The sequence below is a fragment of the Sorex araneus genome, chromosome 3 (assembly GCF_027595985.1).
Source record: "Sorex araneus isolate mSorAra2 chromosome 3, mSorAra2.pri, whole genome shotgun sequence".
Taxonomy (NCBI): Eukaryota; Metazoa; Chordata; class Mammalia; order Eulipotyphla; family Soricidae; genus Sorex; species Sorex araneus.
The window spans coordinates 9,319,571-9,345,430 of NC_073304.1; the positions used below are offsets into that span (position 1 = coordinate 9,319,571).

Here is a 25,860-nt window from a genome sequence, read left to right on the forward strand (position 1 = left end):
GGGCCCGTCTGATTCCCTTGATTCTGTCTTTGGGGGTTTCTTCGGGAGGGGGATGGAGTGGCACCGGGTGCTGAGGATTTGGACCAGGGTCGCAGCTGCACGTCCCCATGTCCTGGGCTGCCACTCGGCACCCAAGTTCCCGGCTCTGAGTGTCACAGAGCCACCAGCCTCTGAGCTGCGTCTCACCCGAGAAGAGGCGGGTGGGGGTGGGGGGAGTCGGGGCGGGGCTGGGGAGGGCGGGGGTTAGTGGACGGGGCCTCACTGACTCCTCGAGAGGTTCTGCCCGTCTGCTTCCCACTGGGCCCTTCTGCGTCCCCCTTCTGGGGTGTGGCCGCTCAGCCAGTCCACTAACTGCCTGAGCGCCCCCCCCACCCCGACACACGCAAGGCCTTCATTGCAGGGCTCTCCCCGCAGAGCGGACACAGGAGAACCAGCCCCTGCTTGCGGGGGGCTGGCAGGATGAGACAAGATGTGGGGGGTTGGCAAGAAGGAGGTTCCCTTCAAACCACCTTCTGGCGCGGGAACCAGGCTCACGCCTCGTGCCGGACGTTGGGGCTCAGTACCAGACTCCCCTGAGAGGAAGCAGTGCTCCTCGGAGACACGACTGAGGCCAGGGCAGGGCCAGGACACGTCCCGGGCAGTCCTGGGGCACCTTTTTACGGCCAGACAGGGAGAAAGTGAACGGACCGGACCTGCCCACCCGCAATGACAGCGTGGACGAAAGGGACCCAGCGGCCAGCCGGCCCCAGACCGGCTGAGCATGGACGAGAGTGAGCAGCCGTGCTGCCACCTAACGCGTCCTTGCTGCCGGGCTCCCCGACTGCAGCCGACGCCGACACGCACAGGTGCCAGGAAGTGGCTGGGACATGGGGCCACGGAGACGTCTCTTGTGCGGGAGAATCCCAGCCTGTCTCCGGACGGCCTGAACCAAGGCGAGGTGCCTAGTCCCCTCTGCCCAGCGGGCAGCTGTGTGTGGGGCGTGGGACACCTTCCCAGGCCAGCGGCTCTGAAGGCGGAGAGAGAGACTGTCACAACGGACCCCCCAAGGATCGGGCCTGAGCAACTGCTCAAGGGCCCGAGGACAGCCTTTGCATGCAGAGAGCTGATCCCGCACTGCACAGCCCCCGAGCACTGCCAGGAGGAGCCCCGCCCACCAAGCACAGAGCTGGGAGTGGCCCCTGAGCACTGCTGGCTGTGGCTCAGAGACCCGACTCTGCTGGCAGCAGCCGGGCCCACGCTGGGGCGCCACCCGGGCCAGGCACGCGCTCTGCCTCTGAGCCGCCTGCCCAGCCGCCTCTGGCGTTCTCCAAGCGGTGCCTGATGGGCCCTGACTTGCCACACATGTGACCCTCACTCGGGACGACGCCCCAGCATGGGCTGAAGCTCAGGAGCACGGCCGGGCTCTCCCTGCGCCCCAGACGCCCCGCCACGGTGCACACCTTCAACACCGCGCAGGGGTGAAGGCGACTGCCTTGTTCCTGGCTGGCCCTGGCTCGATCCCTGGCACCGCACGTTCCCCTGGGCTTAGCCAGGACCCTCCCTGAAGCACCTCTCAGCGCCGCTGGGACCTGGGGCAGGTGGCCCTAGTGTCTTCCGGCCCTGCAGGGTCCAGCCAGCTCGGTGACCTCAGACCCCGAGACTCAACGACACGGCTAGTCGGCCAGGAATGGCCAGGACGGGCCCCGGGACTCCCTGAGCACTGCCGGGAGTGCTCAGCAATAAACACAGACCCGGGGCCGCGGGCTGGGGTGCGCGGGCTTCTACCAGCCGCTCGGCTCTGTGCTTGCTCCCCGCTGCTGCTTCGTAAGAAAACACGTGGATCGCTTTTAGGATTTTCTTAAAAAAAAAAAAAAAAAAAGAAGCTGGGGTGTGGGAGCCCCTGCTGGGCTCTGACCCCCCATCCCGTCCCTCGGAGCCCCCCCGGGAGGCTGACAAGGCCCGGAAGCCTATGCCGGGAAGAAAGGGGACTCGGTGACGGCGCTCAGGTGACCCCACACCTGGCTCCCCGGTGGGCACCTTCCCCTCTCTGCTACCGTCTGTGGCGTCCGTCCCGGTCTCTCGGGAGCCCCTGGTGGGCGTCTGGCTCGGGGCCGGACCCCCAGGCAGGTCCGGCTCTGCAAAGCAGGGTTCTGGGACCGTCCGTCCCGTCCCCGGGGAGGGGAAAAGCCAACAGGCAGCGGCTCCCCTAGACGCCCGCCCGCCCCGCGCCCGACCCCCGACCCCGACTCACCCCCGGGCCCTCCCGGCTGAGGATCCTGGCGGCCTCGGCCTGGCCCACATCCGGCAGCTGCCACACCGGGGCCGTCTTCACGAGCTTCTCCAGGATGCTGAGGCCCCTGCGAGGGAGGCAGTTCCACGGGGCGAGCGGCAGAGGCGGCTCCATGCCTTCCTCCTCCTCCTCCTCCTCTTCCTCCTCCTCCTCCTCCTCCTCGCTCTTGCCAACATCTGGAACAGGACTGAGAACAGGATACAGGGTTAGGCCAGAAAGGGGTCGGCAACCCCGGGGGGGGTGGGGGGCTGTTTCAGTCCATCCCACCTCTGCCGTCCCGGGCCCTGTGGGAAATTAAAAGATGAAGAAACTGAGGCCTCCCTCCCAGGCCTTCAGGGGGCGAGTCCTGCGTGGGAATGGCCAGTGCGGCCCGGCGGGGGCTGGGCGGAAGGAGACTCTACCAGCGCTGTCGTACCCAGTAACAGCGGGCGCTGGTTCCACTGCGGGGCCGTGTGTGTGGGGGGGGTGTGGGGGGGTGCGACCTCTGGGGGAACCGGGCGCACTGGAGCACAGCTCTGAAGGGGATTGTATTACTATTATTCACTGTCACTGTCATCCCGTTGCTCATCGATTTGCTCGAGCGGGCACCAGTAACATCTCTCATTGAGAGACTTGTTGTGACTGTTTTTGGCATATCCAATATGCCATGGGGAGCTTGCCAGGCTCTGCCGCGCGGGCGCAATACTCTTGGTAGCTTGCTGGGCTCTCTGAGAGGGGCGGAGGAATCGAACACGGGTAGGCTGCATGAAAGGCGAATGCCCAACCGCTGTGTGCTATCACTCCAGCCTATTATCATTATTATTATTATTATTATTATTATTATTATTATTTAATGAATCGCTGTGATGTACACTTACAGACTTACACACTTTCGTGCTTACGTATCAGTCATACGACGATTGAGTGCCCATCCCTCCACCAGTGCCCATTCTCCACCACCAACATTCCCAGCATCCCGCTCACCACCCCTACTCCATCCCCCAACCCCACCCCACCTCTGTGGCAGGCACATTCCCTTTTACTCTCTCTCTCTCTCCTTTAGGGTGCTATGGTCTGCAATGCCATTAAGTGGCCATCATGTTCGGTCTACAGTCTACTTTCAGCACACATCTATCTCCCTTCCCGAGCGGGCCCTCCAAGCATCCTTTACTTGGTGTTCCCTTCTCTATCTCAGCTGCCTTTTCCCCCAGCGTGTGAGGCCGGCTTCCAAGCCATGGAGGAATCCTCTGCTCCTTATCTCTACTCTCCCTGGGTGTTAGTCTCCCATCCTGTTACTATATATTCCACAAATGAGCGCAGTCTGAAGTGGAATTTTTTAAACCTGACAACAGTGTGTGCGTGCATGTGTGCGTCTGTGTGTGTGCGTGTGTGCGTGCATGTGTGCGTGTGTGTGTGTGTGTGTGTGTGTGTGTGTGTTTTGGGCTACACCCAGCGACGCCCAGGGTTGACTCCTGGCTCGGCACTCAGGGACCCCTCCTGGCAGGTTCAAGGATCACCCGAGGTGCCGGGGGTCCAGCCAGGGTGGCCGGAGCAGGGCAAGCGCCTTCCCTGCCGTGCTATGACTCTTGTCCCTCTGACAGCAGTTTTAGAGGACTCTAGCCGCGACAGAGAGACGGTGCCACCACTGTCACGACCGCCGGGGTCATGTTCGCTCTCAGGAGCGAACCCCGAGCACAGTGAAGGGAGCAACCACTTAAGGTTCTCGGGCTTCCTGGGCAAGAATCGGCCCATCAGAACACAGCGCGGGAGTGGGCCCGGGAGAGTTTAGGGGACGGGCGATGCTTGACCTGCGTGGGCACCCCGGCACCACTGGCTGTGGCCCTGAGGTCCCCCACACTGGAGACTCGAGACTGAGCCTCGATGCCCTGCCCGGTTCCCGAGTGTCACCAAGTGTCCCCTAGACCCTCTGAGCACTGCATGGGAGGCCCATGCTCCCCCACCCCCACCAAGAGAAAGACCTAGTGCTGCTCGGGGGACGTAGAGAGTCCACAGGGACGCGCCGCTCCCCTGCACGCAGCCCACCCTGACCCCAGGCACGGGCCCCGCCTCCAGCTGACGCCGTGGAAACGCCACCCCAGGCTCCACACCTAGGATGGGTCCTCCCTGGCGGCGCCTGGCTACTCCCAGCCCTGCTCCAAGACCCGGGGTGGCTCCCCGTGTCTAAAGAACCCAGGCTGGGGGCCAGCACGAGAGCACAGAGGGGAGGGCGCTTGTCTTGCACATGGCCAACCTGGGTTCGATCCCCGACATCCCTGAGCACCACCAGGAGTAATTCCCGACCACAGACCAGGAGTGACCCCCGAGCACCACTGGGGGTGGCCACCCCCACCCCTACAAAAAAGAAAAAAAGAATCCAGCGAGGAACTCCTAACATTGAAATAACCCACCAACCCCCCCCACTCAGTGGGCTGTTACATAAAATAAAATATTTTTAATTGAATCACCCTGCGATACAGTTACAAAGTTGTTCACGATTGGGTTTTAGTCGTACAATATCCGAATACCTTCACTTGCGTACACTTCCCACCACCAAGGTCCTCAGTTTCCCTCTTGCCACCCTCCCCCCCAGCCTGTCTCTATGGAAGACACTTTTCTATTTTCTTCTCTCTTACTCTCTCTGTCTCTGTCTGTCTCTGTCTCTGTCTCTCTCTCTCTCTCTCATTTTCCCCTATTCCTTTTCGGCACTGCGTCTGTAATCCTGTCACTGAAAGGGCATCATACATTCATCCCCTTTAGCTCCTTGCAGTGCCCAGGTCCTGTCCAGAGTGACCACTTGCGGCTATCATTGTCACAGAGGTCCCCCCCCCGCCTGTGGGCAGTTCCACTCAGCCCAGTAAGCCCCCAGCCCGCCCCCCCCCATACACACACACTCCCACCCAGACTGTTCCCTCCATCTCTCCGTCACTCCTTCCCAACCACGCTGACCTCTGCACAGACGCTGGAAGCAAAACCACCCGGGTGCAGGGGGCCCATGGACCCCTCGGCACTCTGCCGCAGGAGGGAGGCTCTGCCAAGCCCCCGGAGTTAGAGTCAGCATGTGCATACAGAGACGGGTCGGAGGGTTGAAGGGGGCATCAAAGCCCATGGCAGGGGGTGGGGGGGAGGAGGGCGGGAGGGAGGGGCCAGGGAGGGGCGAGTGTCGCCATCACTGCCCCCTCCCCCGCTAAGGTGGCAGAGACAGAGCCCCGCCCTGCCTGTGAGGGAGCAGAAAAAGTCAGAAGCCGCTGGTGGAGAGAGAGAGGGTTCGAGTCCCCGCCCTGGAAAAAAAGAGTTTTTCAACACATGTCTCCCGGCTCTTCCTGTGCCTGGAGCGAGCAGATACCGTTGGGCTGCACTAGCACGCGGCAGGGACAGATGGAGACGTTACTGGCGCCCGCTCGAGCAAATCGAAGCTCAACGGGACGACAAGTGATACAAGTGACACAAGCCTCCCGGCTGGGCCTGGCTCCCCGCTACGGCTGAGGGCCCAGGAAGGAGACCCCCCCATTCCGCAGCCCCGTGTGGGTGAAGGGGGACCTAGCTGGGTGCTGTGTGTCTGGAGAAAGGCGCAGAAGTTTCCAGAAGGCTCCCACTCACGAGGGCGCTGGCAGTGGGCTGCCCCTGGGGAGGCAGCTCACCCGTTCCAGAGAGGACACAAGGTGAGGAGAACTGCGGGTCCCTTGCAGGGGCTCGGCCAGGCCTCAAGGCCGTGTGGGAGCTAGAGGGGGGCGGCGAAAAGGCCATTTCCTTCCCCACAGTCCCGCCTCAGGCTGGCCGGCTCCCAGCTCCAGGGCTCAGGGGGTGCGGGGGGGGCAGAGCCCTGGCCCCCGCCTCACAGGGCTCATCTGGTTGGGGGGGGGTGACCCCCGGGATGGCCTGCCCACTCCGCACCCACACATGGCATGGGCACATGGGGGAGGGGTGGGCTGCCTGGGCGTGTCCTGGGGGCCGTCACGTGACTCGGCCACTCTCACACCCACCGGGGTGCACAGCATCGCCCCCCCAACATACACTGGAACCCAGGTCCCCATGGATGGCCCTTCCGCGTGGAAGGCATCTGAAGAATGGGGGCGCAGACAGGCCCGCCCCAGGCCCAGAGAGAGGCTTCCAAGGAGAGGGGACAGCAGGGGGCCTGGCAGGGGACAAGAAGGCGGGAAGGGACAGGGCTGGGGATGCCCCCCACGAGGAAGGACCAGGCTCCCGGGCACCGCCAGGCACAAGGAGAGGTGCAGGGCCGACCTGCTCAGAGCCCCTCAGAACCAGCCCCCCCTTTATGGTGTCTTGCTGCCTCAAGAGAACAAACCTGGGCTGCAGGTTTGAGACCAGGGACCTACCGTCTCAAGGCGAGATGAGACCCTGGAGGCACAGAGAGGTGAAGTAGCTCAGCTCAGGTCACACAGCGAGCAAGGGGCAGAGCCAGGAGCACTGGCTGGGGGGAGGGAGCCGGGTCTGCTCGGATCCCCTACACTGCTCCAGCTCTGGGCGTTTTTAAGCTTCCCCTGGGTGGGGCCCTGGTGTGTAGCCGGGAGGGCTCAGACACGCTTCTCACCCTATTTGGGAATGCACGCAGAGGAACACGTAAATACACACGCAGCCATGCCTGCAAGGCCAGGGAGACCGTCTCCAAGAAGAACTGCTCCGGGGCTGGAGTGACGGTACAGTGGGGAGGGCATTTGCCTCGCACACAGCTGTCCGGGGTTCGGCACCCCATATGGTCCCCTGAGCCCCAACCGGGAGGGATCCCTGAGCACAGAGCCCGGAGCACTGCTGGGTGTGTGTCTCCAAAGCAAACCAAAAAAATTATCTCCAAGGAGTCCCTTGTAATAGTTGGTAATTTTGCATGACTTACACAATGAAAGTCATCCTGCATATGCGGGAAAATACAGCCATAAACGGGCCAAGTGGAGAGCTGATGGCCTTGGGACCTCCAGGACCCTTTTGTGTCCCCGACGTGCGCTGACCCTGACCGGTCAGGCCTGGGTCCCCTCTTGCGCCCTCTGACTTCCGGGGCCCTCTCCTGTCAGGTGGAGCCTGGGCCTGACCCGCTGTTCCCCGGAGGCAAGCCCGAGGCTGCGACACGCCCTGAGGGACCTCGCTTCCAGCAGAAGTGGCATCTCTCTCCTCCCGCAGGGGCGGAGAGGGGGCCCAGAACGCGACGTGGTGGGGTCTCAGCCAGCGCCGAGAGGCGTATCTGCTTCCCCAGCAAAGGCGGCCAGGGAACGGATTTCCTTAGCCGAGTTACGGGGACTCGAGGCACTGTGATGTGTTTCTCCAGACGTCTCTATGCTGGGAATATTTTGGGGGGGCACCCCTCTTGGTGCCGGGGGCCCACTCCTCGCAATGCTGTGAGGTACCACGTGGTTCGGGGCGGACAGACTCCGGGGCTCCAGCATGCAAAGCCTGTGATCCAGCCCTCTGAGCCGTCTCCCCGTCCCGACGCTTGACGTAGATAATAGAAAAGGACATCCAGAGAGAGGGAGGGAGAGAGAGAGGAGAGAGAGAGAGAGAGAGAGAGAGAGAGAGAGGGAGAGAGAGAGGGAGAGAGAGAGAGAGAGAGAGGGAGAGAGAGAAAGGGAGAGGGAGAGAGAGAGGGAGAGAGAGGGAGGGAAGGAGAGAGAGAGAGGGAGAGGGAGAGAGAGGAAGAGAGAGAGGAGAGAGAGAGGGAGAGAGAGAGAAAGGGAGAGGGAGAGAGAGGGAGAGAGAGAGAAAGGGAGAGGGAGAGAGAGAGAGGGAGAGGGAGAGAGAGGGAGAGGGAGAGGAGAGAGAGAGGGAGAGAGAGAGGGAGAGAGAGATGGAGAGAGAGAGGGAGAGAGAGAGAGAGAGGGAGAGCTCAGAGGGCTGAGCACGGCTCTGCATTCTGGAGGTCCAGGTTTGATCCCTGGCACCCCCACGGCCCCCTGAACATCACAGAGCGATGCCTGAGCAGGCCTGGGAGTAGCCCCCGAGCACTACTTGGTGTGGCCCCAAACCCCCAAATCAATGAATCTGTCACTGTCACTGGCGTCCCGTTGCTCATCGATTTGCTTGAGTGGGCGCCAGTAACATCTCCATGGTGAGACTTGTTGTGACTGTTTTTGGCATACCGAATATGCCACGGGGAGCTTGCCAGGCTCTGCCGTGCGAGCGAGATACTCTCAGTAGCTTGCGGGGCTCTCCGAGAGGGGCGGAGGAATCGAATCCAGGTCGGCCACGTGTAAGGCAAATGCCTTACCCGCTCCAGCCCAAATCAATGAATAAATAATTAAAAAAAAAAAAACAGCAAAGCACTTGCATCTTCACCTTCCTGATATCCCCGAGTATATCATGGCTGAGAAAACTGAGGGGGTCTCCCATGCGGGAGGTCTGCTCCACGCAGCTGCCCCTTCCTCTCAGTGCTAGTCCCTCTTTTGTATTTGGGGGGAGCACTACTCCTGGGGGTGCTCAGGAACTGGGGGACCACGTGGTCCAGGGGAGAAACAAGAGCCTGTGGAGATGCTCCAGGGGATTGTGGGAAAACCCACCAGCAGCTGCCAGGAGGCGCAAGGCCAAGGGGAGAAGCTGGTCACTTCATTCCTGTCCCCCCGGCAGTCACAGGACCTGGGGGAGGAGCAGCAGCTGAAGCCAGAGAGAACGGAGGGTCTGGGAGCCCCTGGCCATAGGGAGGGTGACGCAGGAGGAGGCAGAAGAGGGCAGGCAACGGGGCCGGAGAGATAGGAGAGCGGGATGGGCGCTCCCCTGGCATGCACTGACCCGGATTCGATTCCCGGCATCCCGTGGGGTCCCTAGCACCTACCAGGATCGATCTGTGAGCAGAGCCAGTAATAACCCCTGGGCACTGCCAGCAGTGAGCCAAAACCAAAAAGATGGCCTCTCATTATCTGCATTACAAGGCGTAATGCCTATAAGTAAAGAGAGAGAGAGAAAGAGGGCAATTGTCTGCCATAGAGGCAGGGGGCCTTGCACACGACCAACCCGGGTTCGATTCCTCCACCTCTTGGAGAGCCCGGCCAGCTACCGAGAGTATCCCGCCCGCACGGCAGAGCCTGGCAAGCTCCCCGTGGTGCATTCGATATGCCAAAAACAGTAACAGCAAGTCTCACAATGGAGACGTTACTGGTGCCCGCTCGAGCAAATTGATGAGCAACGAGATGACAGTGACAGTGACAGAGGTAGGGAGAGGGGAGGGACATGGAGGGATACTGGGGACACTGGTGGGTGGAGAATGTACACAGGTGGAGGGTGGGTGTTCGATCATTGTATGACTGAAACTCAAACACGAAAGCTTTGTCAGTGTAGCTCGAGGTGATTCAATAAAACAAAAAAAATTGAGAGCCCAGTGAACTGAAAAAAAAAAAAAAAACAAACACAAACCCCGAAAAAAATGAGTGGTCAGCAGGCGTGCGGGCCAGGAGAGCGCCTGTCCACCGTGCTGGAAGAAGATGTGTCCCTCTGGGCCTCGGGGTCCCCCTGTGGATGGGGAGACCCCGCCCGGGGGCAGTCTGAGCCCAGAACCAGCCTTGCGGACTGGGACCCAGGTGAGGCTGCCGGCTCCCTGCGGGAGTTTCCCGGGAGGGGTGGGGCGGGGGGAGCCCAGGGGGGCCGGGCCGAGGGCCCGCACACAGGGAGAGGAGATTGGACCTTCTGGTTCGAGTCAGGTGAGCGGCCGTGAAAGACAGGGTGGGGAGACCCCGGCGTGCCTGACGGTCAGCGTCCACAGTGTATGCTGGCCACGGGTGGACACGCTCTGCAGGATTCCCGACGACCTAAGCGGGGGCTTCGGCGGCCTCGGGAAGTTAAGGCTGCCCTGCCCCGTGTGTCCCGTGCTCAGACCCCTGGTTCTCGCAGAGCCCACCCGGGAAGCATGCGCTCCCTCTGCCGCTCCTGTCCTCCAGGGGCAGGGAAGCCCCGCGCCTGCGCTGAGCACCTCTGTCCTCCTCTGCGCCCTCGGCCGTCTCCTACCCCGCAGCCGCTCTGATCACCCGCTGCCCGGGCTGGCACTGCTCTCCGTGTTCCGGACCTGCCTTGTCTGTGCGCGTGGAGTGGTTTGTTTCTGAGCAACGTTCCCCAGTGTCGGATGCAATGACAGAGAGACTCTCGGAGCACAGAACCATGCAGCTCCTGCCACGATCAGGGAGCGGATGTTTATGGGGCCGGGGCGACAGCACAGCGGGGAGGGCGCTGGCCTCGCAGGCCGCCAATCCAGTTTGACCCCCGGCATCCCACAGGGCCCCCACCCAGGACCGCCAGGAGCGATTCCTAAGTGCAGAGCCAGGAGTCACCCCTGAGCCATGCCAGGCGTGGCCCCAAACCCAAACCAACAAATCCCCAAACCCAAACAAGTAGCGAACATTTTGTTTCCATCCGTCACCCCAAAATGTGGGCGCAGCGAGCGGCAGTTCAGCCCCCTCCCTTCCCTAGGCCCCGCCGGGAGCTCGGCACCACTGAGCCACGTCCTGTCTTCCTAGATGGGCTCTCGGGGTGTTTCATTCACGGTGGGACGCGTCTCCGGCGGTGGTCCCGTGGACAGCGCGTCTGTGTAGGCGCAGTTGCCGGTCTGTGCTGGTACTGAGCTTCTTGCCAAGTGATGTTCCACGGCTGACAGTACATCACGCTTGACTCATCCATCCGTGGATAGACATTTGGGTTGTTTCTGGTCCTCGGCCTGGATGAATAATGCGCCTGTTATTCACGTGCCCGGGCTTGTATGAACCAAGCTTTCAGCTCTCCAGGATATGTTCTCCGGAGCGGAATTGCTGAGTCACCTGCAAACTCTTTTTTTTTTTTTTTTTAGCATTTTGAGTAACTGTCAGGCAGTTTTCCACCCGCACTCGGCGATGAGCCCCGGTTTCCCCGCCTGTCACAGCTGCTCCGTTGGACCCCTGCCACCGCGGGAGTCCTGATGAGGCAGGCGCCTTGCTGGCCTTTCCCAAGCACTTCTTTTTAACCATTTGTGTGTCTTCTTCAGGAAAAAATGTTCATTCAAATTCTTGCTTTGAGAGATAGGTTTTCTTTTTATTGATGCATTGTATAATCTAGGTACAAGTTCTTTTTAAGACATCTAATTAGCAGGTGGGTTTTTTTTTCTCCCCATTCTGTGAATTGCCTTTTTTCATTTAGGGGTGGGGGACTTGTGCCACACCCAGCGACACTCAGGGGTTACTCCTGGCTCTGTGCTCAGGGATCCCTCCTGCCAGTGCCCAGGGGACCTTATGGGATGCTAGGAATTGAACCTGGGTCGGCTGCATGCAAGGCAAGCGCCCCACCTGCTGTGCTATCACTTGGGCATCTCTTTCCATTTCCTTGGTTAAAAGGTGACAGAATCCTTTTGGTTTTGGTTTTGTTTTGGAGGGGCCACACCCAGTGGTGCTCAGGACTTACTCCTGGCTCTGTGCTCAGGGATCACTCCTGTCAGAGCCAGAGGACCATAAAACTGGGGACTGGGCCCATGTGTAAGGCAGCACCCCACCTGTTGTACCTCTCCAACCCTGGTGACAGTAGCCTTAGAAACATAAAAGCTTGATATGTTGGTAAGCCCAATAAATCACTGATATTTTTCTTTTGTTACTTATGCTTTTGGTGTCATATCTAATAAACAATTGATTCAAGATCATTTGGGGGCCCAGAGGAATAGCACCGAGACTTAGAGCACCCGCCTTGCTAGGGCAGGGTCACGAGTCCAACTCCCCAGCACCCCGCATGTGCCCAGCGTGAGCGGGTGAGCCTGGCTGCTCTGCTGCCCGGGATCGAGGGTGCGATGGTGATTCCCGATTGCACCCCAGCCAGGTGCGTGGACACACTGCAAAAAGGTGTGTCCTGAGCACCACACCAGGAAGCGTGATGCGTGAGCGTCCCTGGCAGCAGGTGTACGTGCACCCAAGCGTTACTGCACATCTCAACCAAGAGCACGAGCCCTGGGGAGCACTAAAACACAACGAAAGGAGAGCAGAGCTCGGGGATGCAACTGCCCCCAGACCACGAGCACGTCTGCAGCAAAGCAGGCAAAGGGGGAGGTGAGGTAAAGACAGAAACACACACATACACACTGCAAATCAAGTCCCATCTGTAGATTGTTTGTATGTGTGTATATGTGTGTATGTGTGTGAGTGTGTAAATGTGTGTATGTGTATATTGTGTGTATATGTGTTATGTGTGTATATGTGTGCATGTGTGTGCATGTGTATATCTGTGTATGTGTATATATGTGTATGTGCGTGGATGTGTAAATGTGTGTATGTGTATTGTGTGTGTACATGTGTGTATATGTGCGCATGTGTGCGCACGTGTATATCTGTGCGAATATATGTGTATGCATGTGTGTATGTGTGTGCAGGTGTGTGGGTGTGTGCATGTGTTCATGTATGTATGTAAATGTGTGTGCATGTGTGCATGTGTATATGTGTGTTTGAGTATACATGTGTGTGTATGTATGTGCAGGTGCATATGTGTGTGCAGGTGTGTGGGTGTGTGGGTGTGTGTGGGTGCTTGTGTGTATGCATGTGTGAGTGTATGTGTATGTGTGTATATGTATGTATGTGTGTGTATGTGTATGTGCGTGTGTGTGTATATATGTGTGAGTATGTGTGTGTGTGTGCGTGTGTGTGTGTGTATGTATGGTGGGTGGGATGGGGGGACGTGGAAGGTCACACCTGACAGTACTCCAGGTGCTGTGCTCGGTTCCCATGTGGTGCTGGGGACTGAATCCAGGCCTCCCCCAGCAACTCCCGTGCCCAGCCCTTTCATCTGCCTCTACAGCCCGGTGCCATCAATGTGTTTTGAGTTTTGCAGTGCAGGGGTCTGGCCAGGGGCCTTGCCGCCCCTTGATACCACTACCCCATAGCCTTGTGCCCAGCTTGTGCCCGTTACATTTGTTAACAATCACTGTTTTTTCTTTTTTTTTCTTTCATTAGTGAATCACCGTGAGGTTCAGTTACAGACTTGCAAACTTCCGTGCTTGCATTTTAGCCATACAATGGTCGATGCCCGTCCCTCCACCAGTGCCCATTCTCCACCACCAATGGTCCCAGCATCCCTCCCACCACCCCCACTGCTTCCCCCTCCACCCACCCCACCTCTGTGGCAGGGCATTCCCTTTTGCTCTCTCTCTCTCTCCTTTTGGGTGCTGTGGTTTGCAATAGAGGTATTGAGGGCCATCGTGTTCGGTCTATAGTCTGCTTTCAGGGTGCATCTCCCATTCCGAGTGGATCCTCCTAGCACCCTTTACTTAGTGGTCCCTTCTCTAACTGAACTGCCTTTTCCCCCAGTATGTGAGGCCAGCTTCTAAGCTGTGGAGTAATGCTCCCAGTAATTATCTTTAATAATCTTAGGTGTTAGTCTCCCATTCTGTTACTTTATATTCCACAAATGAGCTCAATTTTTCTGTGTAGGTCCCTCTCTTTCTGACTCATTTCGCTTAACATGGTACTTTCCATGTTGATCCATCTGTATGCGAATTTCATGACTTCATCTTTTCTAACACCTGCATAGTATTCCATTGTGTAGATGTACCAGAGTTTCTTTAGCCAGTCATCTGTTCTTGGGCACTCACGTTTTTTCCAGATTCTGGCTATTGCAAACAGTGCTGCAATGAACATACAAGTGCAGATATCATTTCTACTATACTTTTTTATATCTTTGGGATATATTTCCTTAAGTGATATTGCTGAGTCAAATGGGAGCTCAAATTCTAATGCTTTGGGAATCATCCATATTGTTTTCCAAAACGGCTGAATCAGTCGGCATTCCCACCAGCAGTGAAGGAGAGTCCCTTTCTCCCCACATCCACGCCAACACAGATTGCTTTTGTTCTTTTGGATGTGGGCCAGTTTCTGTGGCGTGAGGTGATATCTCATTGTTGTTTTGATCTGCATCTCCCTGATGATTAGTGAAGAAGAGCATTTTTTTATGTGCCTTTAGGCCATTCGGATTTCTTCTTTGAGAAAGTTTCTGTTCATTTCATCGCCCCATTTTCTGATGGGGTTCGATGTTTTCTTTTTGTAGAGTTCAACCAGTGCCTTGTAAATCCTTGATATCTACCCCTTATCGAATGGGTCACTGTCACTGTCATCCTGTTGCTCATCGATTTGTTCAAGCGGGCACCAGTAACGTCTCTCATTGAGAGACTTATTGTTACTGTTCTTGGCATATCCAATACACACGGGTAGCTTGCCAGGCTCTGCCGCGTGGGCTTGATACTCTCGGTAGCTTGCTGGGTATTGGGTGAATATTCTTTCCCATTTTGTTGATTGTCTTTGAATTCTGTTCGCTGTGTCTTTTGTGGTACAGAAACTTCTCAGTTTGAGGTAGTCCCATCTGTTTATCTCTGTTTCCACTTGGTTGGCCAGTGGAGTGTCCTCTTTAAAGATACCTTCAGCCTCGATATCATAGAGGGTTTTGCCGACCATGTTTTCGATGTACCTGATGGACTCTGGTCTGATGTTGAGGTCTTTAATCCATTTTGATCTGGCCTTTGTGCATGGTGTTAGGCAGAGGTCTGAGCCCATTTTTTTTGCATGTAACTGTCCAGTTTTGCCAGCACCATTTGTTAAAGAGGCTTTCCTTTTTTTTTGCTTTTTGGGTCACACCTGGCGATGCACAGGGGTTACTCCTGGCTCTGCACTCAGGAATCACTCCTGGCGGTGCTCAGGGGACCATATGGGATGCTGGGAATCAAACCCGGGTCGACCGCGTGCAAGGCAAACGCCCTACCCACTGTGCTGTTGCTCCAGCCCCCTAAAGAGGCTTTCCTTGCTCCACTTCACACTTCTTGCTCCTTTACCAAAGCTCACTCTGTTTTTGTCTAAGGCTTTCCTGGTGTGACCTCTTACGCCGAGCTCTTTGGCCCATGCTGAATTTATGTTGCCTGTGGTTGGAGGCAGGTGCAGTCCCCGTCCCCTTCTGCATAGCCAACTGTCCTCGCGCCCTCTCGGAGATGACTCTTCCCCCGGCCTGTCTTCGAGCCCCCCTCAAACCCAGGGGCTCCTGAGCAATGGCTGAGAGCCCTTGTCACACTGTTTCTCTTCTCCTGAGATTCTGGGTCTCCTTGCCTCTTTGTATCTCTGAATGTAGAATCCCCGGTGATTCCCCAGGCGAATCACAGACCGAAACAGGACCCTCTCCTCCTTTAGTCAAGATGCTATGCCCCTATTAATATGACCTAAGACAGCATCAATTTCCTAGAGCTATGGGGCACTCCTGGGATTGGGGGTTTTACACACACACCCCCACCCCCACTGAGGTCAGCCTCCCACTATGGAAATGAAGGGAGATCACAAGGCTAGGGAGACAGCCGGCAGACGCTGTACTCATCAGAGCAGGACACTGTGCTGTGCACAGCGTGACCTTGAGCGACTCGCTCCCCCTCGCTGGTTCACTGACGAGCTTCGCGGGCGCTGGGCCGGCGCTGACCTCAGCTCCAGGCCGGCCCGGCCGGGCCGCCGTGCAGAGGCTGAGCGGGGCGAGGCTTGCAGAGGACTGTGTGCTGGAGCGCAGCAGAGCGGGCTGTGTGCGTGCCCGGGTAGGGGGGGGACCTCAGGCTCCCCCCAGCTCACTGAGGCTCCGTGGCTGGGGGACGTGGCCTCTCTGGGCCCAGCCAGACCTCGGGACAGGAGACCCGGCCGTGTCTCGGGGGTTCCCTGCCTGCCAGGTGCTTCTTCCAGGGCGGATGGGAGCGGAGCATGGCAGCTGCCCAGCCCCGAGCCGCCTTTGGGGGCCCCCAGGACCCCAGGCCCAGAGGGCGTAGGGACGGGAACAGTCAGGATTGGAACGGCTGCGCCCGTGTAGATCAGCCCAGGCTCACCAGGCCTGGGGGCTCCTCCCCCTCGGGGGTTGGGGGCTCCGAGGTCCGAGTCTGGAGAATCCTGTCCTGAGAATGACCCCAGGGCCCACCCCCTCCCCGACACCAATGCCTCCCACAGCAGGGGGGCACAGGAGAGCTCACGCCCCCCCACCCCCGGACTCAGGGCTGAGCCCCCGGGAGCCTGGGCTGGGGGCCCCTGCCCACGGTCTCTGGGTGTGGGGGGCAGCGCAGCAGGCCTTCCGGCCCCCGGAAGAGCTGACACAGGCCAGGCGGTCTCTGCCTGCGCGTCACAGCCCACATCAAGGGTTCCGGCAGGTCTAAGGCCTCAAAGTTTCCACACCTGTGTGGGCCACAGGCCTCCGTCGCAGGGCTGGGGGGTGGGGGGGCTGGGGGCAGGCCTGGGCCCCGCCCCGCCCCCCACGCCGCCTGCCAGGAGGCTGCTCCCCGGGACCCATCCCGCCTCAGCTGTTGCCCTTTCTCGCGGCGCTCTGATGCCGTCCCCCTTCCCTTTCCCCCGGCCCGGCCCCCGCCTGCCCTGGCCGCTGGCTTGTGTTGCTGGGAGCACGGGATGCGCAGAGCCTGGGCCAGCCTGAGCCCCCCGCCTCCTCCTCCCTTCACCGCCCCGGCTGGCGTCCTGCCCGTTCCCGAGCCCGGCCAGCCCCGGAGCCCCGCCTGTCCGTCCCACTGACCCGCTGACCCTCTCTCCCCAACGCCAGCCCCGGCCAGGCGAGCCCCGTCCACTGCCGCTGGGGCCCGGCTCCCAGGCGAGGGTGCCCCTCTGCCCCCCATCCCCGGGGCCTATGTCTGCAGGCCCGAGGCGAGGCCGAGGGTGGTGAGTGGCGGGTCCGAACACGGGCTCAGGAAGCCGACAACTCGGATCAGAACCTGGGTCAGCGGTGTCAGCCGGCGTATGCGGGGGAGGCCCGGCACCAAGGGCAGCGCGTGGCACAGAGGGAGCATCCGACGGGGCGTCCCGCCCCACACCCCCCTGCCAGCACCGGCCGGGAGCCTGCCAGGGCCCTGACACCGCCTTGATGGAGCATCGTACGGACCCCGGGACAGGCCCACGGAAGCCGAGTGCTCCCTCCTGCCCACCCGGAAGCTCCGTCCGAGTGGACAAGAGCAGACAGAATTGGGGGGTCCAGGTCCCAGCTGGCGCTGGGGCCTGAGGCTGCCCCGAGGGTGCCCCCGAAGGCAGAGGGCACTCGCTGGTCAAGGGCCGAGGGCCTTCCTGCTCCCCCTCTCGCACCATTCCTACGGGACCCTGTGCCCATGTCACGCATCCCAGTGGGACTCGGCAGGACGAGGCCTGTGTGAGCCCCGGCTTGGCCCCCGCCCGGCCGCACAGCCACCGCCCCCCCCAAAGAAAAGAGGGTCTGTGGCCTGACAAAGCAAGGCCCTCCTGCCGGGCTTGCTCACCCGGAGAACAGAACTGGCTTCCGAGCTCGAGACCCCCAGGCACCCCTCTGTCTCTCTGTCTTGCTGGGACACAGGCCACGCGTCGGGACCTTTTCCCTCTAGACACTGCCTCTCGGAGGTGGCTTTTGCCTTTTGGGTCACACCTGGCCATGCACAGGGGTTCCTCCTGGCTCTGCACTCAGGAATTACTCTTGGTGTGGTGCTCAGGGACCATATGGGATGCTAGGGATCGAACCCGGGTCAGCCACATGCAAGGCAAACGCTCTAACCACAATGCTATCACTCCAGCCCCTCGGAGCTACTCCTGCCTGTGCCTGGAGAGGCTTCCCCGCAGGGCGGAGGGGACAGCGTGGGCCAGGGACTGACCCTGCACCTGCCGCGTCAAGTGCTGCAGTCCAACCTGGGGAGCAGTCCCCTGGCCCTATTTCATGGGGGTGCCTTGCTGGGGTCTGGGGGCCCCCTGGGGGTTGCTCCCAACGGTGCTCAGGGCACCCTGTGGTGCCAGTATTGGAACCCGGGCCCCCTGCACGCAGCAGCTCTGTGGTTATCTCACCGCCAATGGGGGTCTGTCCTTACTGACACCAAGCCTGGCAGATAGACGGATGGTGACACAACAGTCATCAGACACGGGAGGGAATCCGCTGGGCACCAGAACGGTGGTCACACGCCTGGCCCCGGCTCTCCCTCCTTCCTCACCCTCAGGTCCAGGTCCAACACAGACATAGACTCCAGCCCCCCACAGAGTAGGGGCTCGATACATTGTTTTCCTTAAAAAAAAAATCCTCTTTCAGAGAGGGATAGACATAGAACGATTGCACTCATTTGTGGAATATAAAGTAATCAGAATGGGAGACTAACACCCAAGAACAGCAGAGATAAGTACCAGGAGGGTTACTCCACAGCTTGGAAGCCGGCCTCATATGCTGGGGGAAAGGCAGCTCAGATAGAGAAGGGACCACCAAGCAAAGGATGCTAGAGGGCCCGCTTGGGATGGGAGATGCGGGCTGAAAGTAGACTATAGACCGAACATGATGACCACTTAATATCTCTAGTGCAAACCACAACACCCAAAAGAAGAGAGAGAGCAAAAGGGAATGCCCTGCCACAGAGGCGGGGTGGGGTGGGGGGAGGACGGGGTGGGGGTGGGGGGAGGGATGCTGGGACCACTGGTGGTGGAAAATGGGCACTGGTGGAGGGATGAATACTCGACCATTGTATGACTGAAACACAAACACAAAAGTTTGTACGTCTGTAACTGTACTTCATAGTGATTCTCTAATAAATTTTTTTTAAACAAAAATCCCCTTTCAAAACCCAGGTATGCGGGACCGTGACTGAGATCTCCAAGCTCACTGGGAACAGGACTGGGCCTCCTGCCCCCAGCTCTCCAGTTTTCCAGTAGCTTGGCAGTCACACCCACAAACCGTCCCCCACTCCAGCACCATATAATCTCATCAATGGCCAAGATCCAGAGACCCTGAAATAAAACCCCCAGAAGAGAGTGACACAGAATATCTTGGGCCTCTCATACTCCAGCCCACTGATGTACCCTAAGTAGCGCACACTTGTTTGGTCTAACACACATGCCTATAATCTCTTATGCAAGGGCTGAAACGGCTCCAGGGTGAAACTCAACAATCCTCACACACTTTCCCCTTATGGCGGTGGGATTGGTGTTTGAATATTATCTCTAATGAACTATTGTGAACAACTTTATAAAAATGAAATAAAATTTTAAAAAATTCCTCTTTCACTCCCAAGTGATTTTAGAGAGGCGATCGCTTATATATAAACCCTGGAATAACAGATCTGTTGTGTGCAAAAGGGTGCCTGGCCCCCAGTACCCGCTGGCTTGCTGGGGCCAAGTCGCTCATGGGGAGAGACTGGAAGCAAGCTAAACGCGCCCCGTCAGGGCCGGTGATGAAGAGAGCGTGCAGCCCTCAGGGCACCGCAACAGTTACACGAGGCAGGAGAGGAAGCTGCGGCTGATGCGGAACTATTTCCAGGATCTGTGGTTCCGACAGGAGCCGAGAACAGCTGGCCCTCGAGGTCCCTAGTGCCGGAAAGGCGGGGTTACATGCAGGGTGCCCTGGGCCCTGCCTGTCCGGGCTCCTACAACTAAGGAGTGACTTGGACCCCAGGAAACTCAGCAGCTGCCGGCGCCGGGGTCCAGGGCAGCAGCAGGAGACACAGGAGGGGGCTCTTACCTGCACCTCTCTTTGGCTGCTACTGTTTGGGGGCCACACCCAGTGGTGCTCAGGACACCGGGCGCTGTGCTCGGGGGTCTCTCCTGCTGGTGCCCGGGAGCTCCACGCAGTGCCAACGGACAGCGGGTTACCGTGTGCAAAGCAAGTACCTTCAGCTCTGTCCTCTCTCCGGTCCCCTCACATTTGAAGTTTTTTTTTTTTTTTACTGTTTATTGAATCACGGTGAGATACACAGTTACAAAGCTGTTCACGCTTGCGTTTCCGTCAATGTTCCAACACTCACCCACCACCTGGGCATATTTCCCACCGTCAGAGACGCCAGTTTCCTCCCCCTCCCCCCTTCCTCTGGGGCATTGTGAGAAACCAGATCTTCTGCCCATTTGCTGAAGTATCTTCACAAGGCACTGGAGATAGCAAACACACACACACACACACACACACACACACTCACACACACACACTCACACACACACACACTCACACACACACGCACTCACACATTTGTTTAAAATACAGTTTTCGGGGCTGGAGTGATAGCACAGCGGGTAGGGCGTTTGCCTTGCACACGGCCGACCCGGGTTCGATTCCCAGCATCCCATATGGTCCCCTGAGCACTGCCAGGGGTTAATTCCTGAGTGCAGAGCCAGGAGTAACCCCTGTACAGTGCCAAGTGTGACCCAAAAAGCAAATAAATAAATAAATAAAATACAGTTTTCCTTTGGAATTCTGTGAATGCATGCTTACTCAGGAATCAATTCAGAATGTTCCGGGCATTCCGTTGGGCCAGGCTGAGTTCACCCCTCAAGCCCCCCTGTAGGCTCACTAGTTCTTAGCCCCCTTCCTGGGGCATGGAAAGGCGCAGCCGGGTCATACGTGACTCTCAGGAGGCAGCCCTGGCCTCTCGTGCAGGCACGAGTTCATGGAATCAGCAAAGGACGACCTGGCATCTGCATCTTGCTCGAGTCCAGGTTCTCTCTCCTGTGTGGTGTGTGTGTGTGGGGGGGGGGATGTAGGTGCTCCCCAGAGGTGCTCAGGGGACCCCCAGGGCCCCTCCCAGCAACGCTGGCCAGTGATAGGATACCGCCTGGACCCTGTGGTGCTGGAGATGACTCCGGCCACCCTGGCAGTGCCCTGCGGCCTCCAAGGCCGGACCTGCCCATGCGCGGGAGGCCAGCTGCAGGGGAGCCGTGCGGAGCCCTCAGCGGCCCTGGAGTGACCAGCCTGCCCCGGCCCTCCCTCCCTCCCTCCCTCCCGCCCTGCTCCGGCTGCAGGCTTACAGGCCGGCACGTGGAGCGGGAGATGGACGGGTAGATCCGCCAGCGTGTCCTGGCAGAGGGCACTCGTGTGGCCCGGCAACAAGGGCGCTGGGAACTGCCCGAAGGACCCCAGGACCAGCTCCAAAGCTACGCCAGGGCCGGAGCAATAGGACGGCGGGCAGGGCCCTCGCCTGCACACACACAGCCGACGTGGGTTCGATCCCTGGCATCCCATATGTCCGCCCCACCCCAAGGCCCGCCAGGACTGATTCCTGAATGCAAAGCCAGGAACAAGCCTAAGGCCTGAGCATGCCCAGGCGTGGCCCCAAAACCCAAACAACAGCAAGGAGAACAGCGGGTGTGGGCGGGGCTGACGTGGAGTCTGCGCCGAGGGCGGCCCCATAGCCAGTCCCCGACACCCAGGGCAAAGGACGGCGTGTGACACAGAGGCTGCCACCCCCCCCCCACCGGCTGACTGCGTGGGAAAGAGCCTGACCGTTTGTCCCTGCTGACACATGCGTCCGTCCCCGGAAGGCTGTGTCCTGACCTCCACGAGGGAAGTGAACCAAAGCAGTTTCTGGAAGGTGAAGAAGAGCTTCCTACGGGGGCTGGAGCAATAGCACAGCGGGCAGGGCATTTGCCTTGCACGCGGCAGACCCGGGTTCGATTCCCAGCATCCCATATGGTCCCCTGAGCACCGCCGGAAGTGATTCCTGAGTGCAGAGCCAGGAATGACCCCTGTGCATAGCCGGATGTGACCCAAAAAGCAAAAGAAACAAAAAAAGAGAAGAGCTTCCTAGGTGGATGGCAGAGAGGCTTCCCAAACAGCACCCAGGCACATATGTGTGCGCACATACATACATACAAACAAGCACACACACACCCTGGAAAGACATACATCCTGCTGTGTTACAGTGAAGGTTTCCAGGGGCCAAAAACAAGAGTACAGGGGTTAAGGTCTTGCTGGTGGCTGACCCTGGTGTGACCCCTGGCACCACCTGATCCCTGAGCATTGACTGAGTGCGCCCCGGGGAGGCCCACTGCAGCCTCGGGGCTGGGCACTGAGCCACACAGCCTCCTGAGCACTGCTGGGAAAAAAATGAAGAGAAATGGAGTGATGACGTCTACGCATCAAGACACTGTGAAGAGAGAACGGGGGGGGGGGTGCAGAGTGGGGGAAGACAGGAAGCAGGCAGGAGGGCTGGCGGGCAGAGGATGTGCCAGGGGACCACCAATGAGGGGACGTGGGCCAGGCCCTCCCACAGGCTCTGTCCCCAGAGACGCTGCGAGTGGCCGGGAAGCCATGGAAAGCTGCCCCACCTGCAGGACCGGGGGTCTGGGGGCACCCACCGACCAACGGCCACAGGAAGGATCTGTCCCCGGCAGTCAGGGGGGCCGTCTCTTTCTCCTCGCGGCACTGGCCCACCCTTCTCACAAACGGACGGTGTGTCACTATGGAAACCAGAGAACACTAGTGGGGGCAGAGAGGCAGTCAGGGGTTAAGGCGCTTGCAAGCAGCCGACCCGGCTTTGGGACCCGGTACCCCCACAGAGCAATCCTTGAGCACAGAGCCAGGAGCCTGAGCACAACCGGATGTGGCCCCCAAACCAAACCAACAGGTGAGGATCTGGGGCCGGCGGGAACCACAGAAATGGAAGAGCCGTCCGGGCCCCTCTCACACAGCTCAGTGGAATGTTTGGGGACCGAAGACGTCACCTTAGCAGCCACCCTGGGGCCGCACGCCACCACCCTGGGCAAACCCAGAGCGAGGGACCTGGTCCCCAGAAAACAGACTTGGCCCCGCATCTCCCCCCCCCCACACACACACCCCACCTACCTAGGCCTTGCTTCTCCCATCCAGAAGGAAGTATGGAAAAAACCTCAACATCTGCAGAGAGGGAAGGCGGTGACCGGGAGGGACGGCCAAGCAGGTGGAAAGTTCTAGGGGGGCAGGCTGGGGTGCCAGGACAGAGCAGGGCCAGAGGCACCACTCCAACAGTGGGTTCCGTCCACTCCAACGCTGCCCCGTGGCCCGTAAGCGCCTCTCAGCGGTGAACTCTTCTGAACGTGCCGCAGCTGTGAAGCACCACCGGGGAGTGGTGGTGGCTCCGCGTGGAATAACGCGGGCCGACATTTTCCGGGGGCTACATCTTTCCGGCGGGAGTGAAGCCACGGCCCCCGTCTGTGGACTCGACACCTCCTCCGAGAGCCCACGTGGGTTTCCTCCGGGGACTCTGCACTCTCCGCCCTCCGGGGGGAAGGGGCATCGTGGTGGGGTCTGACTGTCCCGTCTGAGGGGGTGTGGGCACAAGTGTGTCCCTCAAGACGGACAGTATCCTATGCGGGGGAGGGGGGACCTGACCCTTTAGGACTCTGATCAGGCAAAAGTGGGTTGGACAAATGAATGAATGAATGAATGAATATAGACAGTCGTTCAACACTCAGAGGCCCCGTCCTTACTCAGGATTCAGATGCCCTTTGGGTGGTGGCAAGTGCTAATTCTCACCTCCATCATTTAGCCCTGTGGTTAGCCTGTGACTGGAAGTGGCGGTTCCCAAGGACCCGCCGTGGTGCTGAGCCTGGCTTGGACGGGGAGGGCAGGGGGACACGGCGAGAGCCAGTCGGGGCTGGCGGCTCTGTCTGTGGGCACCGCTCCCTTCGCAACGCTCTTCTGGAAACCGGTTCTGCTCTTGGGCCTCGGTGCCAGGGTCTGGGCCCCTCTCAGCTGCCACCCCACCCCCCACCGCGCCCTGCCCCCCCCCTCGGGCCTTGACCCCTCCCGGACTCCCCGACCCTTGTCCGATGCTCTGCACCACCCTCCCCCCACGGTGAAACCCAGACGGCGCCGGGTGGGCAGCCGTGGTCTTGGCCTCTGCCCCCTCCCCACACAGGGTGGCCGCTGTGTCCCTCTGTGACCCCGGCCTCGGCCCACACCCGCTGTTACTCAGCAGTTCCCCAGAGCTGGGGGGAGGCAGGAAGAAGGAAGGGGACGGGCCCTCCCCTCCCCCTCCCCCTGACCTTGCAACCTCGGGGCACAGGCGGGCACTAGGGCAGCAGGACGGTGGGCAGGACCAGTCCTGAGGAGGGAGGGGGGGCTCCCCGGGCCCCCTCTGCGACCTCTGCTGCATCCACCCTAAACACCAGGCCGTGAGCCGGGCCCAGGGGCAGGCCCTGGGGGGCTCACGCTCGGCCGTCGCTGCGCGCCCGAGTGCAGCAGAGATGCCCTGGGAAGGGGGCCAGGGCCTCTCCCGGCCTCTGCTCCAGCTGCTGTGTGTCCCCAGGCAAGTGCTGCTCCCTCTCTGGGCCTAGACCTCCCCACAGCCAAGAAGAGAAAGGATTGCACACCCACTGCTTTGGGGGTCTGGGGGAGCGTGAAGCATGCTCATGGGACATGGGGGACACTCTCGGGTCTCATGAACCCCCACTCCTAGCGGCTGAACTCCGGAGCATCCTCCCCACATACACACACATGCGTGCGCACACACACACGCACACACATACACACGCGCACACACACGCACACACACACACAGCTACCCTCCTGGGGGCACTGTCATGGCACAAAGTCGTGGGCTGCAGCCTGAGGCCCCACCTGCTCCTCACAGGAAACACTGGCGCCTGGTCACCTCCCCGTGGCCGGTGACACTGAGTCACCCCGCACCCCGGGCAGTTGAGACCACATTTCCTCTCGCAGGGGACAAGCGTGTCACGTGTCCCGCCCAGGCCACTCCATCCCTGTGCTTCCTGGACTCGCCTCGCCCGCCCACCCCCCCCCCCCCGTCCCGGCCTGTGCCTCAGAGGCAGGAGAGGAGGGACTCGGCTCCCGGACAGTGGGGCGAGCACAGGGGAGCAGAGCTGGGGGGCCAGGTGTGGGCGACACCCCGTCTCCTCCAGAGAAAAGCCCCCCACGCCGCAGGGTCCTGGAGCGCCTGCCGAGGGGGACCCCAGCACCTCCCTCCACCACGACACACACACACACAATGCACACACATGCACACGCATATGTACCTGCACGCTCATGCATATACACACATGCATATATATGCACACAACATATGTGCATGCACATGCACACATATGTACACACATGTAGTGCACATACATGCATAGGCACACAGATTCAGCACACATACACACACATGCACACACTTACACATACACACATGCATATGCACACAGAAACTCATAACATATTCACACATACTTGCACATGCTCATACACACATGTCTATGCACACACAGATACAACACACACTCACACACATTCATGCACACACATACACATACACTCACCACAGGTACACATGCACACACATACACACACAGATACACATTCACAACACAGATCTATGTGCACACACACGTGCATACTCACAAAAGCACACACATATATTTGCACACACATATATATATGTATATACAGATACTGCCAACACACATTCTCACACATGTACACGCTGCGCGCGCACACACACACACACACACACACACACCACGGCCTGCAGCCCCCCATCACCAAGGCTGTGAGGCTGAGTACTTGGGCCTCGCAACCCAAGCCAGGTACTACAGGGCACCGCCCCTGGCGCTGCTGGAACCCTCCCCCAGCACAATCAACATAAAGAAATGAAAGGTCTCAGGTGGTCCCAGGGGCCGAGGGGTACGGGGGGTGGGGTGAGGGGGGTTGGGGCTTGGCCAGTTGCTCACAGGGGAAGGCTGTGGGATGCGGGAGGGGGCAGCGTCTGCCCCCAGACTCTGCACCGGCTCCTTGCACACAGGGCTGGCTCCAGATGCAGTGCCATGACCCCAGGGGACAGGAAGGTCAAAGCCGAGGGTTGGGGTGGCATGTCCAGCCGCGCCTCAGTTTCCCCACCATGCTAAGGGTCACTGCAGCCCAGCACCTGAGCCGCTCTCAGCTGAGGCGCCTGGGAGAAACCCTGCAGGGCTGTCAGGGCACCG

The 25,860-nt window shown here is 59.5% G+C and overlaps 1 protein-coding gene across 2 annotated transcripts in view; it reads right to left on the bottom strand.

The window, feature by feature from the left end:
- Positions 1 to 25,860, bottom strand: part of RIN3 (Ras and Rab interactor 3) — a 94,058-nt gene that overhangs the window by 52,353 nt on the left and 15,845 nt on the right. The window contains exons 1-2 of one of the 2 annotated variants that reach the window (XM_055132427.1): positions 19,649 to 19,703; positions 2,231 to 2,456 (exon numbers count right to left, since the gene is read on the bottom strand). In XM_055132427.1, the coding sequence (XP_054988402.1) occupies positions 2,231 to 2,383 (153 nt within the window). In that variant the 5' untranslated portion in view covers positions 2,384 to 2,456; positions 19,649 to 19,703. Of the gene's footprint in view, positions 1 to 2,230; positions 2,457 to 19,648; positions 19,704 to 25,860 lie in introns of those variants that run through there. The other variant, XM_055132426.1, reaches the window with a different exon arrangement.